The sequence below is a fragment of the Pongo pygmaeus genome, chromosome 12 (genome assembly GCF_028885625.2).
Source record: "Pongo pygmaeus isolate AG05252 chromosome 12, NHGRI_mPonPyg2-v2.0_pri, whole genome shotgun sequence".
NCBI lineage: Eukaryota > Metazoa > Chordata > Mammalia > Primates > Hominidae > Pongo > Pongo pygmaeus.
Window position 1 is genome coordinate 31,325,236 of NC_072385.2, and position 17,249 is coordinate 31,342,484.

Consider the following 17,249-nt stretch of genomic DNA (forward strand, 5'->3'; position numbering starts at 1 on the left):
TTCACAATCTTTTTCTGTCCCCTTCTCCTCCTCACAGTGAATCAGGGGAAGTCATTTCTGACAGAGCACAGGAATGTAACAGCTGAAAGGATCGTTCAAAGAAGTTGCATCGTTTAGAGATAGATTAAGGGGGAGGCCTTCTCTTAAATTCCTGGGAGGCCCTCAGAAGTTTGTTTGGAAGGTCTTGGTATTCTGAAAGAGTCAGAATTTTATTAGTCATTATCTGGCTGGGTAACATCTCTTAGATTTTAGCAGAGAGAGTATTTCACATCTGGGAAGTTTTTAAATGTCCCTTTTTTTTTTAATTATGCAGATGTTCACATCTGTAGACCCGTCCCTTATGTGGAATTGTTTTCCTTCCCTTTGATAAGTTTCTTGGCTCATCTTACAAATTCATTCGCAATAGCCTAAGCCAACTTGTGACAGATGTAAGCTCTCCAGAGACCACTGTTTTTTATTTTGCCCACTTTATATTCATGTTTAGAAACATTAGTATTTATGTGAATGAATTCAGAGAATATGTTTGCTAAAATGAATTTATTCATGTTAGTGGAGAGAAGACCACATTATAGAATCTTTTAGAAACCTATAAATATATATATATTTTAAAAAATGATTGGAAAGCTAAAATCCAAAGAAAATCTTGCAGATTTCATTTTATAATGATTTAGCTTTCTGATGCTCGATATGTTCCTCATTAACTTGGAGAACATCATGATATTTCAGTTCAGAATGTGCAGGATATACTTGTGAAAAACACAGCACAGATTATCAGCCCTGGGATCCTCAGCCTGGCTGCACACTGGTGAACCTGCATAGCCTTTGAGAAGGCCAGTACCTGGGCTTCACCCCAGAGTTTGTGAATTAGCTGATCTGTTTAGGGCCCAGGCAGCGGTGCCCAGGGTCCCAAGGGAACCCCACACGTGGTTGACTGTGAGAATTCCACGTACGTAGTAAATTGGCTTTTCTCCTATTTAACAGGGTTCTTTATCCCACCTAGAAAACTCCATCTAAAAGTAGCTAACTTTTTCTCTGGCCCAGAAGGTCAGTCCATTCTCCACAGTTGCCCTGGAGGCAGGGACCGAGTCACACAGAGAAGACTCTGCCGAGGCTACTGGAGGTGTGAGATGGCGTCATGATGTGGGCCCATGGCTGTGGGCCTAGGACAGTCCCCCCTCTGCCCTGTTAGAACCCTGGGCCTAGAGCCCAAAAATTTGATGGCATCCCTGCTGTTATTTCTGAGTGACCGTGGTTAATTATAGAACCATTCCGGGCCTAGGACAGTAATGCCCTCCTAGATGTGTGAGAAGACATAAGAAGATGTGTGAGAGTGGATTTTGTCACCTGGGCCATGCTAGGGAACTAGCAAGTTTTGTTGTAGGCATTGTGTTCCTCTGGGGATGACCCTAAATCCTGGGCCCTCTCTCCTCAGTGGCCCAGACCCAACCCCTGTATCAGCCTGGGCTCCCAAGGGGGAGTTTCAGGACAGAGGCCCTTGAACCCCAGGTATGGCAGCCAAGACAGGGGCAGGGAAGGAGGTGTCAATGATGCCAGAACACCCCTACTTTCCCTGGGACCGTCAGTATCAGGAACACTGATTATAGAATTCACCTTAAAACACTGGCTGGAGTATTCAAACCGTTACTGCAGAATGAGGCTGTCTTCTCATTTTGTTTTTTTGTTTGGTTTGTTTTGTCTTGTTTAGAGACAGAGTCTTACTCTGTCACCCAGGCTGGAGTGCAGTGATGTGATCTTGGCTCACTGCAACCTCCGCCTCCCAGGTTCAAGTGATTCTCAGCCTCCCAAGCAGTTGAGATTACAGGCACACACCACCATGCCCAGCTAATTTTTTTTTGTCTGTCTGTTTTTTAGTAGAGATGGGGTTTCACGGTGTTGGCCATGGTGGTCTTGAACTTCTGGCCTCAAGTGATCTTCCCGCTTCAGCCTCCCAAAGTGCTGGGATTACAGGTGTGAGCCACTGTGCCTGGCCTGTCTTCTCATTTTGTAGACTATTTTTCCCAGCATTATTAAGCCATAGGGCTAATGGAAGTGAGAGGCAGTGCTGAATGCTGGTGACCAGCATGGGCTCAAATCCCAGCTCTAGCAAGCTTTTTGGTCTTGCACAAGTTACTTCCCTCTGTGCCTCGGTTTCCTCATTTTGCAATGGGAATAATAGTATGACCTACCTTATCCAGTTGTTGTAAGAATGAAATGAGTTAATATACTCTACATAAACCCTGGGGGCAGCGCTTGGCTTACAGTTAAGTGCCAGCTAGGGATTGGCTGCTGTCACCAGACAGGGCTAACCTATGTGTCCTCTTCTTCCCAACCCCCCAGTGCCTAGCCCCTCCTGTAACGGTTTTGACAACACCCTTTCAAGACCTTGCCGGGTGCCACTAGGAAAGGAGGTTTGCTTCATTGCCACCGTTCGTCTGGCAACACCACAATTCTTAAAGGCAAGTACCTGAGAGGCAGTTCATTGTGCGGAGCTGTTATGATTGACTCACATTTTGTTATATGTAATTAATGGTTTTTCGGGAGGGAAGAAATTGCAGTGAAGTTGTCACTGGCTTTGAAAATCGAAGTGTCTGGCTTCTGTGCCTGCACACGCCCTTTCCCCTGCCCCGTTTCCTGCAAGTGGTTCTGTTTGAAGGCAGCATCACTTGCTGTTCAGCCTGCAGAAGTGCTGTTTGATAACTGTAAATCTTCCCACCTTTCACACCGGCGTTAATACCATGCAGGGCACGCCTGGGTGAGAACCGAGTGTCGGAGCGCTGGGGGTTTGTCTGCCTTCTCTCATCTGTGATTGCTTCAACATCGATGGCATGAATGTTGAGTTAAATGAGTAATTCAGATTCCGATGAAAAGCCATTTTCCACATGTTTGCCACTTCTCGATAATGGGAAGGGATGGTGTGACATTCTGGCTCCTAGGTATTTTTCCCCAGCTTGTGAAATAAATTTAGTATCATCTAATACCGAAATTAGCTACAGATGATGAGTTTTAGTCCAACACGACTTGGAGACTTGCTCGAAATGATTTTAACTTCTGTTACCCACCATGCGTTCCTCTTGAACAAACCTAGGGTGAGCATCTGGCACGCAAGCAACTTTTTTTTTTTTTTTTCTGCTTCCAATACAGGAAATGTGCATAGTTGACGAACCTTTAGAGGAATTCACTTCAAGGCATAGCTTGGAATGGAAATTTTTATTTCTGGATCACAGGTTTGAGAAAAGAAAAACATATTTGGGTTGGGCCCTTCTCAAGTCTTGTTTGCGTGAGCCAGGCTCTCCTTGGGAGAGAAGAGTCGGCCCTGGTCCATTGAAGGAGAAGGACTCTCTGGCGCTAGGAAAAGTCATCCCTGCCAAGGGTGGGTGGTTTCCCTCCAACTTCATCTGCCCCATCGTGAATATGTTCTGTGTTTGGGTCTGATGGCTCAGCCCCAGTCCATCTTTGGGATGATCCTCACTTGGGGCCCTTCCCGGCTCCCAGTAAGGCAGCAGCAAGTGTGAGAGAAATCTCTCATCTCATTTTTTTCAACATCCTTTGATCGTTTAGCCCAGTCTTTACTTTTTCTTTTGTAACATTATTTGCAGTTGAAGAACTCCAAATCTCCCCTCCCCACCCTTTAATTTTATATTACACTTTGGTGTTGGGCTGATCCAATCTGTAGCTGTTTTTAATTACCCAGTAGTGATAAAGCTTATTGTTATTTGGACCAAGTTATGCCAAGGGAAAGGGGTATCTATATGCCAAAAAAAAAAGTTGAGCCCTTTGGAAAACACAGCCTCTCTGGTTTTGACCATTGCAAAGTTATTTTTCTCCCCTTGTTCTTGAGAAATGAGGCCTCCATGTTGATGTTTATGGAAACGCATGGCCACCGGGGTGAGCCCTGTAGTGTGTCTCCTGCCTGATGACAAGTCCTCCTTGTCCTTGTGCAGAGCCCCTCCAATCATAGGATACCTGCCTTTTGAAGTGCTGGGAACCTCGGGCTATGACTACTACCATATTGATGACCTGGAGCTCCTGGCCAGGTGCCACCAGCACCGTGAGTACCACTGCCCAGCCCAGGCATGGGGGCCTTGCGTTCACTCCACTGGGGCCCAGCAGCAGGGCTCTGGGACTCCAGAAGCCTCTGCTCGTTACCTGGTTTCTTTTTAAGGTGAGGAATTTGGTTTTCTCTGAGATGATCTGGGGGCATGGTGGAGGCCCCTTATCTGCATCTACCCCCATGTCACCGGAATTCACCGGAATTCACTTGGCCCCAAACCCTAGCACCTTCCCACTGTCATCCAGATAGGCACCCTGTTTAAACCTAATTAAGAAACTAAGGTGATGCAGGGATTTTTTTTTAAGTTATGCAACACATTTCAGAGATAAAATACCGAATTCTCATAACTGTTCTTTCATCAGCAGATATGTATTGGTCACTAACCATAGGCCGGATACTGAGTAGGCCAGCATATGGGGATGATCAGTACCTACTTGCTGTCCCGCAGGGCAGGTCTTCTAGGAAAGCCAGAAATGGGTGACTTTGTGGGATGTGGTCGGTGCATTGAAGGGGATGTACACAGCATACTGGGGGACTCAAGAGGACCCTCACAGCTGGGGTTCAGGGAAGGCTGTTTGCCACAGACAAGGGGAACACATTAGCAAATGTATGGGGGATGGGACTTATGATGTGGGGGAGTGAGAATTACAAGCTTCTCCAAGTTCTCACTTAGCAAGTGGCTTCAAGAATTAACCACTTACAGCTATATTTTCAGTGCCGACTCTTAACTTTAAACAGGAACACTGACCTATTGATCCTGATGCATGAATTGACCACTGACATTGTGCTTTAAAAGATGCCTCACCTGTAGTACCCATTAGAACTTTTTTTTTTTTTTTTTGAGACAGATTCTCGCTCTGTCACCCAGGCTGGAGTGCAGTGGCGCAATCTTGGCTCACTGCAAGCTTCGCCTTCTGGGTTCAAGCAATTCTCCCACCTCAGCCTCTAGAGTAGTTGGGATCACAGGCATGTGCCACCACACCCAACTAATTTTTTGTATTTTTAGTAGAGACAGGGTTTCACCATGTTGGCCAGGATGGTCTCAAACTCCTGACTTCAAGTGATCTGCTCACCTCGGCCTCCCAAAATGCTTGGATTACAGGCGTGAGCCACTGTGCCTGGCTAGAGCTTTCTCTTCTGTGGAGAGGGAAGGAAGAATAGGCTTGAGTTCCATCTGGATCGGCTGTTAGAATTTAAAGCTAATCATTAAAACTAACTCATTGCTCCTCAAAGCATGGTCTAGGACCACGCTGCATAGGCATCACGGGAAGTTTGCTACACTTGTAGAATCAGGCCTACTCAATCAGGGTGTCTATTTTAACAAGATCCCCAAGTGAAGAATTATATTCAGCATTTGAAAGGCTTCTCCATGGCTCAGGCAAGATGTCCTTGCCCTGTGTAGCCCACACCCTCAATCTGCTGGGCTTTTCTCCTCTTCAGATAATCACATTCTCCAAGTCAGTGTCCTTTTTTTTTTTTTTTTTTTTTTTTTTTTGAGACAGAGTCTCACTCTGTCGCCCAGTCTCAGCTCACTGCAAGCTCTGCCTCCCGGGTTCACGCCATTCTCCTGCCTCAGCCTCGTGAGTAGCTGGGACAACAGATGCCCGCCACCACGCCCGGCTAATTTTTTGTATTTTTAGTAGAGATGGGGTTTCACCGTATTCGCCAGGATGGTCTCTATCTCCTGACCTCATGATCCGCCTGCCTCGGCCTCCCAAAGTGCTGGGATTACAGGCGTGAGCCCCTGTGCCCGGCTGTCAGTGTCCTTTTGTAGCGTTAGTTTCCTAGTTGAGATTTCTCTTAACCGTTTACCTAAAGAGGTGCTAAATTCCAGGCACTGTGGCAATAAAACCCAAATTGTTCTTCTTCCTTGGATCCGTAGTCCATCTTTCTGCCCTGCCCAGGCTTGATACACCATCAGCATCCATTCTGCTCTGGACACCCCTAGAGAAGCCACCAGCAGACATTACTATAAGGGGGCTCCAAGCGGCTCTGGGGAAGGGGGAAGCCTGGGGTGGAGGCATCTGTCTCCGACTCTTTATTTGAGAACTGTGTTGACTGAGCATGAACTGCTGACTGACAGCCGCAGAATCCGTCCAGAGGTTGCTGGCTGGCAGGTCTGTTTTTGGGCCAATTCTGGATGCTCGCTCCTGGGCTCCTGCAGCTCCAAAGACAGCTCTGCCTGCAGCAGGAAGATGAGCACCAGGCAAACCAGGGCCTCTGTTTCATTAAACCTGCAGTTTGAAAATCCGTCTGCATCTGCCCTTATCTGAGGATCTCTTTAAACTTCTGAGCATTTGGAAAGGTATATGGATCACTCTTCCACTGTTTAAGAATTCATGACAGTGTACCGTGATCCTGACAGTCACTTAAAATACAGGGCAACCGGGGAAACAAGCCATGTTTGGTATTGTCTTTTTTTTGAAAGCTTATCTTTACAATAACTCTTGGGGAAAAGATCATTTTCATATTAACATTTGTTATATGCAGAATCCATTTTCTACTCACAGTGATGCAGTTTGGCAAAGGGAAGTCGTGTTGCTACCGGTTTCTGACCAAAGGTCAGCAGTGGATTTGGCTGCAGACTCACTACTACATCACCTACCATCAGTGGAACTCCAAGCCAGAGTTCATCGTGTGCACACACTCGGTGGTCAGGTACCGTGCATGGGCAGGAGTGCGGCTGCATCCTTGTCACACCTGGGAGGGGTACAGGGTGACCCCTGATGGCCAAGTCAGATCAGCAGTCACTCAGGTGTTCCCCATTTCAAAGATCAAGCCCAGGCCATCCCCTGCCGTTAACAGCACAATTCCCAGAGCTTAGCTCGCTTCCAGGCACCACTGGCTCTGCCCTCCCAGGGCTGAGACTCCTTTCAAGCTCTCAGTCAGGCCCCTTTGAACGCCTCATGGACTCTCACAGGCTGCCAGGATATTACTTAGTAAGTGACTGCTTCACTGACCTACTTACATATTTTCCCATCTCTATCCAACCCACAGCCTTCTCTTGTTCCTGCTTTGAGTAGAAAATTTAAATTTTACCTCTAAATAACTCAAACACATATTCCCCTTTATTTTTAATGCTTTAAAAACCCCTGCTGGCAACTGAGGCAGTGTTGGGAAAACAACCTGGCTGCCAGTGGGCGCGGGTTCCCGGGAGGTCCCCGCTGGCCTCAGGGAGCCCTCCACCCAGGGCGGGTGAGCAGGACTTTAAAGAGATGCGGCATGCCCAGGGTTTCATAGACGCCACCTTTGTGGGGTCACTGCTCCCAAGGATGAAGGGGAAAATGGTCTTCTCCCCAACTACAGAAATTTTAAGAACGTAAATTAGTTTTAAGCTGGCCTACAGAAGAGCCTTGGAGAAGGGCAAAGAAACAAAAGTTGGAAGGACAGCATGCCTTTCTTTTTTTTTTTTTCTTTTAAACTTTAAGTTCTGGGATTCGTGTACAGAATGTGCAGGTTTGTTACATAGGTATACATGTGCCATGGTACATGGTGCCATGCACCTATCAACCCATCATTTAGGTTTTAAGCCCCACATGCATTAGGTATTTGTCCTAATGCTCTCCCTCCACTTGTCCCCTACCGCCACCCCTGACAGGCCCTGGTGTGTGATGTTCCCCTCCCTGTGTCCATGTGTTCTCATTGTTCAGCTCCCATTTATGAGTGAGAACATGCAGTGTGTGGTTTTCTGTTCCTGTGTTAGTTTGCTGAGGATGATGGCTTCCAGCTTCATCTATGTTCCTGCAAAGGACATGAACTTATTCTTTTTTATGGCTGCATAGTATTCCATAAAATTAGAAAAACCTACTTTAAATTTCATATGCATTTCTTATATACAGCCACTTGCTGCTTGATAATGGATATGTTTCAAGAAATGTGTCATTAGGTGATGTTGTCATCATGCAAACATCATAGAGTGTACTGGACACACCCAGATGGTGTGGGCTACCATACACCTTGGCTACACCGTATAGTGTATTGTTCCTAGGCTACACACCTGTACAGCATGCTATTGCACTGAACGCTACAGGTAGTCACAACACAGGTGTAAGTGTGCACCTAAACGTATCTGAACACAGAAAAGGTACGGTAAAAATACAGCGTTCCAATCTTAGGGAACCACCAATATGTCCCATAAGCACATGACTATATATATGTAACAGACAGATGTGGACAGACAGACACTACACACACACACACCATACATGTATCAGGTCACCAAATCAGCCATTCTTCCTTAACATGCAGAAGAGGGGAGAAACGCTAGTTTTCAGCAGCCAGTGACCCTGATCCTACTTGACCACACCTCATGCCCTCACTCAGGGACTTGATCTTGGATTCCCAGCCCGCCACTGGGCGTGCAGCAGCAGTGGTCTCTGACTCCATGGCAGCCGCCTATTGCCACCCAGCCTGGTCCTCTGCCCGAGGGCCCCCTACCCCCAGGGAAGGCTGGGCAGCACTGACCCCTCGCTCTTCCGGCTGTGCCCTCTACCATCTCTTCTTCTCCATCCTCCACCTCTCAAATCCTTGGAAGAAACTCTCAGAGAAAGGAGGAAGAGAACAAAGCAAATGAATCACGTAGCAGGCGTTTCGGAGGCCTAGGAGCCACGTTGCTTTCCAAGGCCTCTTGCCCTAGGGTCTCCACACCCAGGGCAGAGGCACTGCGGGGTCAGTTGGGCGTCCCTGTGTTGAGTTGATTTACCCACACTACTGAAAAGTGGGCCTGTGGGCTCATCTACGGTCTGGATTTGGCTAGTCTGGGTTTGTTTGAGAGGGAACTTTCTGAGAAATGTAACTACTAAAAAAGTTTTGTGTCACTCTTCCATATGCACGGTCCAGACTGAGCAGGTTTTAAGAAAGGCTTCTAATTATTTAAAGGCAGAAGCTTATCCCATGGACAAAAATGTGTTTTTTAAAGACAACTACAATTGGAGATTTCAGGGAAGTAAAAAGAATAGTAAATGAGAGGGGAATAAAGACATCCTGGAAATAAAAAGATTTTGAATGTAATATTGTAAGTCACTCAGGTGGAATTTAAGGCAGAGAACGACGCTCATTCCTTCCAACAAGCCACAGGCTAGGTTCCTCTGTGTTGACTGTCGTAGGGGGCAGGGGTTACGTAGAGAACCTCGATGTACGTTGCTGTCTGTTCAGGTGGTGTCATCCCTTCCTGAAATGCCCCATCTCCACTGTGGTCTCTTAATTTCCTGTGCAGTTACGCAGATGTCCGGGTGGAAAGGAGGCAGGAGCTGGCTCTGGAAGACCCACCATCCGAGGCCCTCCACTCCTCAGCACTAAAGGTATGCCCATCCCCGCCAGTTGGATATGGCAAAGGTTGGCTAGGAAGAAAATGCAGCCAACCAGTCTGAAACAAGGGTTTCTTTTCATCAATGGAAGGATACATCCAAGCTATTCAGGAGGCTGAGGTGAGAGGATCCCTTGAGGCCATCACATTGAGGCTGTGGTGAGCTATGATTGTGCCACCATACTCCAGCCCGGATGACAGAGTAAGACTCTATCTCAAAAAAAAAAAAAAAAAAAGAGCCTGCAGAGCTGGGCTAGACACAGCTCCTGGACTCAAAGCACAGCTCGGCGACTTTCCAGCCTTACAAGCATGACTCCAGTGAGTCCACTCAGCATTTCCTCCACAGATAAGACACGGGGGGGAGTTCCTCCCTCCCCCACTGGGTTGTAGAGGAATTCCAGAGTCCTTGGTCTTCCTTTGCTTGAGGGCTGTGACACTGCCTCCAGGACCCAGGCACCCTGTGGGGAGACTGCCCTCGCACACCACCCTCCCTGTCACCTGTGCTTTCTATTTCTGTGTCCAGGGGTGTTAGTGAACCTCATGCTGGAGCCAGCTCTGGGTCAGGGAGCCCTGCTATAGAAAGGCCTTCCCTCCACAGAGTCCCTTCCACACACTGAGCCCTCTGCTCACCTCTGCCTAGCCAGACGTCTCTTTGTCCCTGGTCCTGGTCCATCACACAGCTCCAGGGAACCTTGGGGGCCATCTGCAAGTAGACCAGAGCCCTGTTCCTCAGAGTCCATTCTTAAAGCAGACACAAATGTTGGGAGAAAAAGAAAAAAAGCAAGAAAGGGAGGGAGTGTTGTATTTCATCAAAGTTAAGGAAGCTGTCAACTGGAAGATCCATATGAATTTTTCTCTTTTTTTTTTTTTTTTTGAGACAAAGTCTCGCCTTGTTGCCCCAGCTGGAGTGCAGTGGTTCAATCTCGATCTCGACTCACTGCAAACTCCACCTCCCAGGATCAAGCGATTTTCCTGCCTTAGTCTCCCAAGTAGCTGGGATTACAGGTGCCCGCCACCACGCCTGGCTAATTTTTGTGTCTTTCACAGAGACAGGGTTTCACCATGTTGGCCAGGCTGGTCTCGAACTCCTGACCTCAAGTGATCCTCCCACCTCAGCTTCTCAAAGTGCTGGGATTACAGGCGTGAGCCACCATGCCTGGCCTCCACATGATTTTTTCTCCCGCTAAGAGAAAAATTGCTGCCAACCAGTCTCTGAAACAAGAGTTTCTTTTCATCAACGGAAGGACACGTCTTAATTTCAGAAGTGTTCAAATGTGAGTGCCGGAGAGGGGAGTACCTCTTAGAATTGGTGAAGCTCAACTTCCAGGGTGCCCAGTGACTGCAAATCCAGAGCCTTGGGCCAGAGGCTGGTGCCACAGCAACGGTCCAGCCTTTCAGGCTGTCTGTGGTCCAACAGAAGCATCTCTCACCCCTGAAGGGCCAAGTTGGGAGGAAGGAGAAATCACCTTTCAAGATCAGAGAGCAGTGGGTGCCTTGGCAGAGCCTCCCCGGCTGCTGTGCCGTGTGGTGGTGTGTTCCATGGCAATTCATCACCAGCGTGCTGATAGGACGCAGCTGACATTGTTTATTACCCAGCTCTGTCATACCATACATTATGTATCACGTCATAGAAGGGAATTCAGCTGCTAATAGGCAGATGTTAGACATACCATACATCATCACTGAAGAACAGGTGTAGTGTATATCATCCAGTCGGAAATTTATCATTGAGGTTTCTGATCCTTGGGGAGTCCTGGAGCCCTGCAAAAGAACGTCTTCTCATCAAAATGCATATATGTATAAATACAAACACAATCGCCGGGCGCAGTGGCTCACGCCTGTAATACCAGCACTTTGGGAGGCTGAGGCGGGCAGATCACAAGGTCAGGAGTTCGAGCCCAGCCTGACCAACATGGAGAAACCCCGTCTCCACTAAAAATACAAAAATTAGCCGGGCATGGTGGCGCACATTTGTAATCCCAGCTACTTAGGAGGCTGAGGCAGGAGAATCACTTGAACCCAGGAGGCAGAGGTTGCAGTGAGCCGAGATTGCACCACTGCATTCCAGCCTGGGCAACAGAGCGAGACTCCATCTCAAAAAAAATTAAAAAATACAAACACAATCTTGGGCACTGGGTTAAGAAATCCCTTTAAAGTAAAAGCTCCCAAACTATCCGTGGTGTTGAACCAGTTTGGTTTTTATAGCTTCGCTGTCTGTCACTGTGCAGTGCATTTGTAAAATGCAGATTCCCATGTGTGGATGTGACGTGCAGAGATGTCAAATGGGCATCAAGGTTCCTCCGTGCTTATTCTCACTTCCTGGACCGACTTCTCTGCTGACTAGGAACACATAATTCACAAACAGCCCTAGTCCAGGGACCCCGCTCTAAGGAGCCTGGTCAAAGGGAAACTGTAACCAAGCAGCAAGGTCCCCAAATTGCCATTTACCTCAGCACATCCAGCCACATCTGGTATTTCTGTTTTGCACAAAGGCCCGTAGGTCACATGTCAGTCACGTCATTCCTACTGTACGCGTACAATATCCACCCCCACTGCAGCCGTGACACAAAAGACAAAACAGCCACGCAGGCGCACGCATGGGATTTCATACCCAAGGCCATGGGACACAGACCAGCCCATTGACGTAGCCCAGAGATGCTGGCAGTTTCCATTCTTCTAACACTAGGTAGGAATGTGGCTCAGGAGGGTCATCACTGTTTTGTTTTCTTCTTTAGCTTAAAAATTATCCCAACCTTTGTTTGGTTTATTATTATTTTTTTAGACGGAGTCTCACTATGTTGCCCAGTGGCATGATCTCAGCTCACTGCAACCTGTGCCTCTGAAGTTCAAACCATTCTCCTGCCTCAGCCTCCCAAGTAGCTGGGATTACAGGCGCCTGCCACCACGTCCAGCTAATTTTTGTATTTTTAGTAAAGACGGTGTTTCACCATGTTGGCCAGGCTGGTCTTGAACTCCTGACCTTAAATGATCTGCCTGCCTCAGCCTCCCAAAGAGCTGGGATTACAGGCGTGAGCCACTGCACCCAGCCCCAACCCAACCCGTTTTCATGTGCTTATAACAGCTAAGCCACAGAGGATGGAAAAACGATCCCTCGGAGTCAGACTGTCACAGCTGCTTTCCCGTCACACTGTATTTGAAGCAGAGACATCTTGGGAGCCAGGGTCAGTCAGGAGCGAGAGTCGAAAGACAGGAGACCTCTTGCCCTTCCCGGTTCTCCACTCCAGGGGACATTGAGGCTGCAGAGAATGAGTAACAGGAGAAAGCGCGGGAAGGACCCAGGAAGGTCCAAAGGCACCTGTCCCAGTGGATGAGTTTACAGTCCACTGCCAGCAGCAACCTTATTTCTAGAACCTCTTTCCCTCTTCTTGGAAAGTCAGGATGCTGGGTGGTGAGGTGATAATGTTGAGGAAAAAATAAAATGCAAAGTCAGTTACAAAAATGTAAACAATAAAAACAAAAGGCGAGAAAGGGTAATAAACACTGCTTTTTGGCTGCAAGCCTCTCTGAGGCTTTAGGTTACGTATATGTATATACTCTACCCAAGTGTCTTTGGAATCGTCCCCAAACAACTATGGTATTTGTCTCAGCAGCTTCTGAGGTTGTCGACATATTTAGAACTAAAGTCACGCCCACTGATTCTTTCCTCTTGATGCGGACATGAGGACTGTTTGATGTGTGTGTTTCAGGACAAGGGCTCAAGCCTGGAACCTCGGCAGCACTTTAATGCACTCGACGTGGGTGCCTCGGGCCTTAATACCAGTCATTCGCCATCGGCGTCCTCAAGAAGTTCCCACAAATCCTCGCACACAGCCATGTCAGAACCCACCTGTGAGTGCGAGTCCATGGATGGGGAGTGGGATGGGGGACCCTATCAGACCAGAAGGACAGCCCCACAGAGGGTCCCGGGCCCAAGTGGAATCAGGGCAGTCTGTGCCTCCGACGGAGGTTGCCGTGCAGTTTATACTCCTTTCCTTTCCTTTCCCAGACTTCTCGCCTCCTGATCACCTCTCCACACTCTGGTATCCATTCATTGCCAAGCAAAGACATTGAGTGGGTTGCACACAGATGTGATCCCTTGACTGCTTTTAGTAATTCTGGTTAGGCGTCTGATCAGGCAGCTCATTGGACCAAGCAGCCGAAATGAAGTTTAAGGAGTGTTTGTGGTGTCTCCTACCTGCTCCCAGGCTGGGCTTCTGTGGTTCAGCTCAACCCTGCATGGTGGACTTCCTTTGTCAGAGATCCCAACTGAGCTCTTGTGCTGTGCACACCATGGTCATGGGTCCCCTCTTTGGATGAGTACGTGCTAGGTACATGTAAGTTAAGAAGGTCATTCGTTGCTTTCTTACAGCCACTCCCACCAAGCTGATGGCAGAGGCCAGCACCCCAGCTTTGCCAAGATCAGCCACCCTGCCCCAAGAGTTACCTGTCCCCGGGCTCAGCCAGGCAGCCACCATGCCGGTAAGTGTGTGACCCCAAACTCCTCCACGGGAGTACGCTACAATGTGGTGGGGACTGCAGAGCCACAGGCGATGTGCTGCGTCTCCCCAGAGAATCCGTTTTACTTAGGGATTGAGAGTATAGGGTGGCAGATGGGGGTGGGAAGTTAAGTAATTTAATTGGCAACTAATTTTAAACATTTGCATGACAAAATTAACATGGATGTATATCCATAGAATACAAAATCCAAGTGAATTTTAAGGATTAAAGGCAAAACTGCAAACCCGGGGTCATACCCTCATACCCCCAGAGCCCCTGGGGCTACACAATTAGGATTCTTCTGTTTTGAATCCCCTTTCATGCTGGTGAAAATATTTGAGCAGCTCAGTGTCAACAAAAATGTACCTCTGCACATATCAGGTAGCGTCCCCAACATGTGCCAGATCCTTCCAGAACATCAGGGGATGCATGGCCCTGGCTATATGTAAAGTCACTGGCATGCACCACTCTGGTCATCTATTGCCAGGTAGCAAACTACATCTAACTTAGTGGCCTAAAGCAACCACGTGTATCACGTTCATGGAGTCTGGGTCAGGAATTCAGAAAGGGCATCATGGGGATGGCACTTCTCTGCACCTTGGTGTCGGGGGTCTCGTGGGCCTAGGCTATGGAACGCACCCACCAGATGGTGTCTGCACATGAATGTCCAGCACCCGGGCTGGGTGGCTGAGGGCTGGGCTCAGCTGAGGCCATCCGTCATTGACTTGCACGGGCCTCTCAAGCCTTAGGCTTCTCCTGGCATGGTGGTGGACTCCGGGTTCCAAGAGGAGACACCTGGAGACGCAGGCAGGAGCCATGCAGCCCTCTGTGACCTAGCCACGGAAGTCACATAGTGTCACCACTGCCATATCTCTTGGTCAAAGCAGCCCCGAGCTCACCCATCGAGAGGGATATAGACCTCCACTTCTAGATGGGATAAGTACCCAGGAATTTTAGGGGCCACCTCCAGATAGTTGCCAAACCCCTTCCACCCACACTTCACTGTCACTTTGGAGATGGAGTGAATGTGCCACCTTCCTGCTTGCTGTCTCCATAAAGGCTGTGCACACCCTGCTTGAGAAGCTTGGGCGATGCATTTTATTTGCAAGTAGAATGTGGCAAAGACCACTTGCTTTCTCTCCAGCCACCTCCAGATGCGCTTGCAAGCTATGCCTGCCATTCTTCCAGACTCTCCTGTCCAGTGTCACTCACTTTGCCAACAATGGAGGAGGCCCAGAGTGCTTCCGTCTCCTCCCAGCTGTGCAGGGAAACAGAACCCAGACCAGCTTCTGGATCAGCCCTGTGCCTGGGACTTCTCACTGAAACAAGGTCTCCTGGTGTCATTTCCTCCCAATGCTGTCCTGGGTGACACTTTCCATTGAGCTGCTTTTTTATATAGGCCCTAGCAACTAGGGGCCGTGTCAGAATAACTTCAGACAAGTCCTTTCACTGTTCTTTTTTAAAAAAAACACTAGCCCGTGAAGCAGAGTGTTTCATTTCTTGTTACTATACATTGTCTCCCCCACCCACCCGAGTGATCAGGGAACACAGATGTGACTCAGCTCACTTCCCAGGAGTCTCTTAAAAGGTTCTGGGCAGAGGCTGGTGAAATTGCCCCAGTCCTCACTGCCTGGATGAGTTCACGGACAAACATGCATGGTGTGTCTGTCCATGTGCATTAGCGTTGAGCAGAAAAGATACGGACACACAAGCCAGCTCATGATAGCAGTCTATGCACATCGTCCTGCTTGATGACACCGCTAAGAATCCGTTTGGGAGGAGAGCAACCAAATCCACCCAGGGCGGAGTCCAGGACAGCAGGCAATGGGAAGGGAAGTGAAGCTGAGCTACCAGGCTTGGGCAGGTAGCAGCAGCCTGGCAGAGCACACTGTGGTGGGGCGGAAGCCTGCACCAGTTGTGCGGGGGCTCTGCCCGTGTGTCCTGCGTAGGAAGCGGTGCAGCCAGGGAACAGACACCTGTACTTTCTGGAACTCTTGACTTGCAGCTGTTCACCCCAGTGTGGAATGCAGAGAACCCACCGGACCAAGAGACCACATCCCTGTCCCCTGGAATGGCAGAAGCAGTGGTAACAAAGCCCCTTTCTCTCCCACAGGCCCCTCTGCCTTCCCCATCGTCCTGCGACCTCACACAGCAGCTCCTGCCTCAGACCATTCCGCAGAGCACACCCGCTCCCATGGCACAGGTGAGTCTGGGACCCAGGAAAGGGCAGCCCATCTCAAGCCAGAAGCACGCAGTGTGCTGCGATGATGGTCTTGTACACTTAGGTCCCAACCAAGGCCCTGACGTGGGGGAATGTCCCTCCCAATGTGCGTGTGGCCTTTGTCGAGCCATGAGTTTCCCCCCACACCCACCCTCTCGTCTCCAAGTTCTTTTTTCCAGTGTCTGGGTTTTTCTTTTTTTTTTAATTTCAATACTTTTGGGGGAACAGGTGGTGTTTGGTTATATGGATAAGTTCTTTAGGGGTGATTTCTGAGATTTTGTGTATCTGTCACCCGAGCAGTGTACACTGTACCCAATATGTAGTCCTTTATGCCTCACACCCCTCCCACCCTTCCCCCACCAGTCCCAAAGTCCATCATTTCATTCTTATGCCTTTGTGACCTCATAGTTTAGCTCCCACTTAGAAGTGAAAACATACGATATTTGGTTTTCCATTTCTGAGTTGCTTCACTTAGAATAATGACCTCCAGCTCCATCCAAGTTGCTGCAAAAGTCCAGGGTCTGTTTTTTTAATTCTTTTAACAGTCTCTGTTCACCTCTTTGCCACTTTTCCACATTCCTCTTGTTCTTTACGACGCCAAATTGGCCATGGTATTTTAGAAAAGGTCTGAATTGGGCTGCATGTCATAGAAAGACTGAAAGGATCTAAAAGCTGTGAGTCCAGCACTATAAATATCACATTTGTTTAAAAAAAAAAAAGAAAGAAAGAAAGAAAAGAAAAGGATTACGGCTTTGCTGAGTAATTCCATCCCTGTTTCAACAACATTCGGTGAGTTACTATTTGGGTCAGTCAGTGAGCGAGGTGTTAGGGATGTAAAGATGTAAGTCAGCCCTTGCTTTTAGTTCTCAGAACTAAAGGGAGAGACAGGCATGTAAACAGAGACGCTGCCGTGGCAGGGCATGCGTTTTTATAGAACCATGAAGGAAATATTCTGCCCAGGGAAGTCTGACGTGGCTTCCTGGAGGAGGTGACGCTTGAGTTGGCCCCGGAAAGGTGGGTAGGAGGTTGCCAGATGGTGCGGTAGGGGGACAGCAGGGATGTGCTTCAGCAGGGAGTTATGAACACAGGGAGTGACAAACCCTGCCCAGGCCTGAGCTCTGACTTCAGTTCCCTCATAGGAGACTTAGCTCTGCCCAGACCATGGCCACAAGCTA

At 48.5% G+C, this 17,249-nt stretch overlaps 1 protein-coding gene and 1 long non-coding RNA gene across 5 annotated transcripts in view; one reads left to right on the plus strand and one right to left on the minus strand.

The window, feature by feature from the left end:
* The window catches only part of NPAS2 (neuronal PAS domain protein 2), a 179,246-nt gene that overhangs the window by 144,278 nt on the left and 17,719 nt on the right, over positions 1-17,249 (plus strand). For all 4 annotated transcript variants that reach the window (XM_054474289.2, XM_054474286.2, XM_054474287.2 and 1 more), the window contains exons 8-15: positions 2,338-2,456; positions 3,142-3,224; positions 3,942-4,048; positions 6,562-6,709; positions 9,267-9,351; positions 13,064-13,205; positions 13,726-13,835; positions 15,967-16,056. In XM_054474289.2, the coding sequence (XP_054330264.1) occupies positions 2,338-2,456; positions 3,142-3,224; positions 3,942-4,048; positions 6,562-6,709; positions 9,267-9,351; positions 13,064-13,205; positions 13,726-13,835; positions 15,967-16,056 (884 nt within the window). The remainder of the gene's footprint in view (positions 1-2,337; positions 2,457-3,141; positions 3,225-3,941; positions 4,049-6,561; positions 6,710-9,266; positions 9,352-13,063; positions 13,206-13,725; positions 13,836-15,966; positions 16,057-17,249) is intronic.
* Positions 7,034-13,680, minus strand: LOC129028652 (uncharacterized). Its single transcript, XR_008499419.2, has 3 exons — positions 13,552-13,680; positions 9,987-11,117; positions 7,034-9,258 (listed from the first exon to the last, which is right to left on the minus strand). It is a non-coding gene; the product is annotated as an uncharacterized LOC129028652 (long non-coding RNA).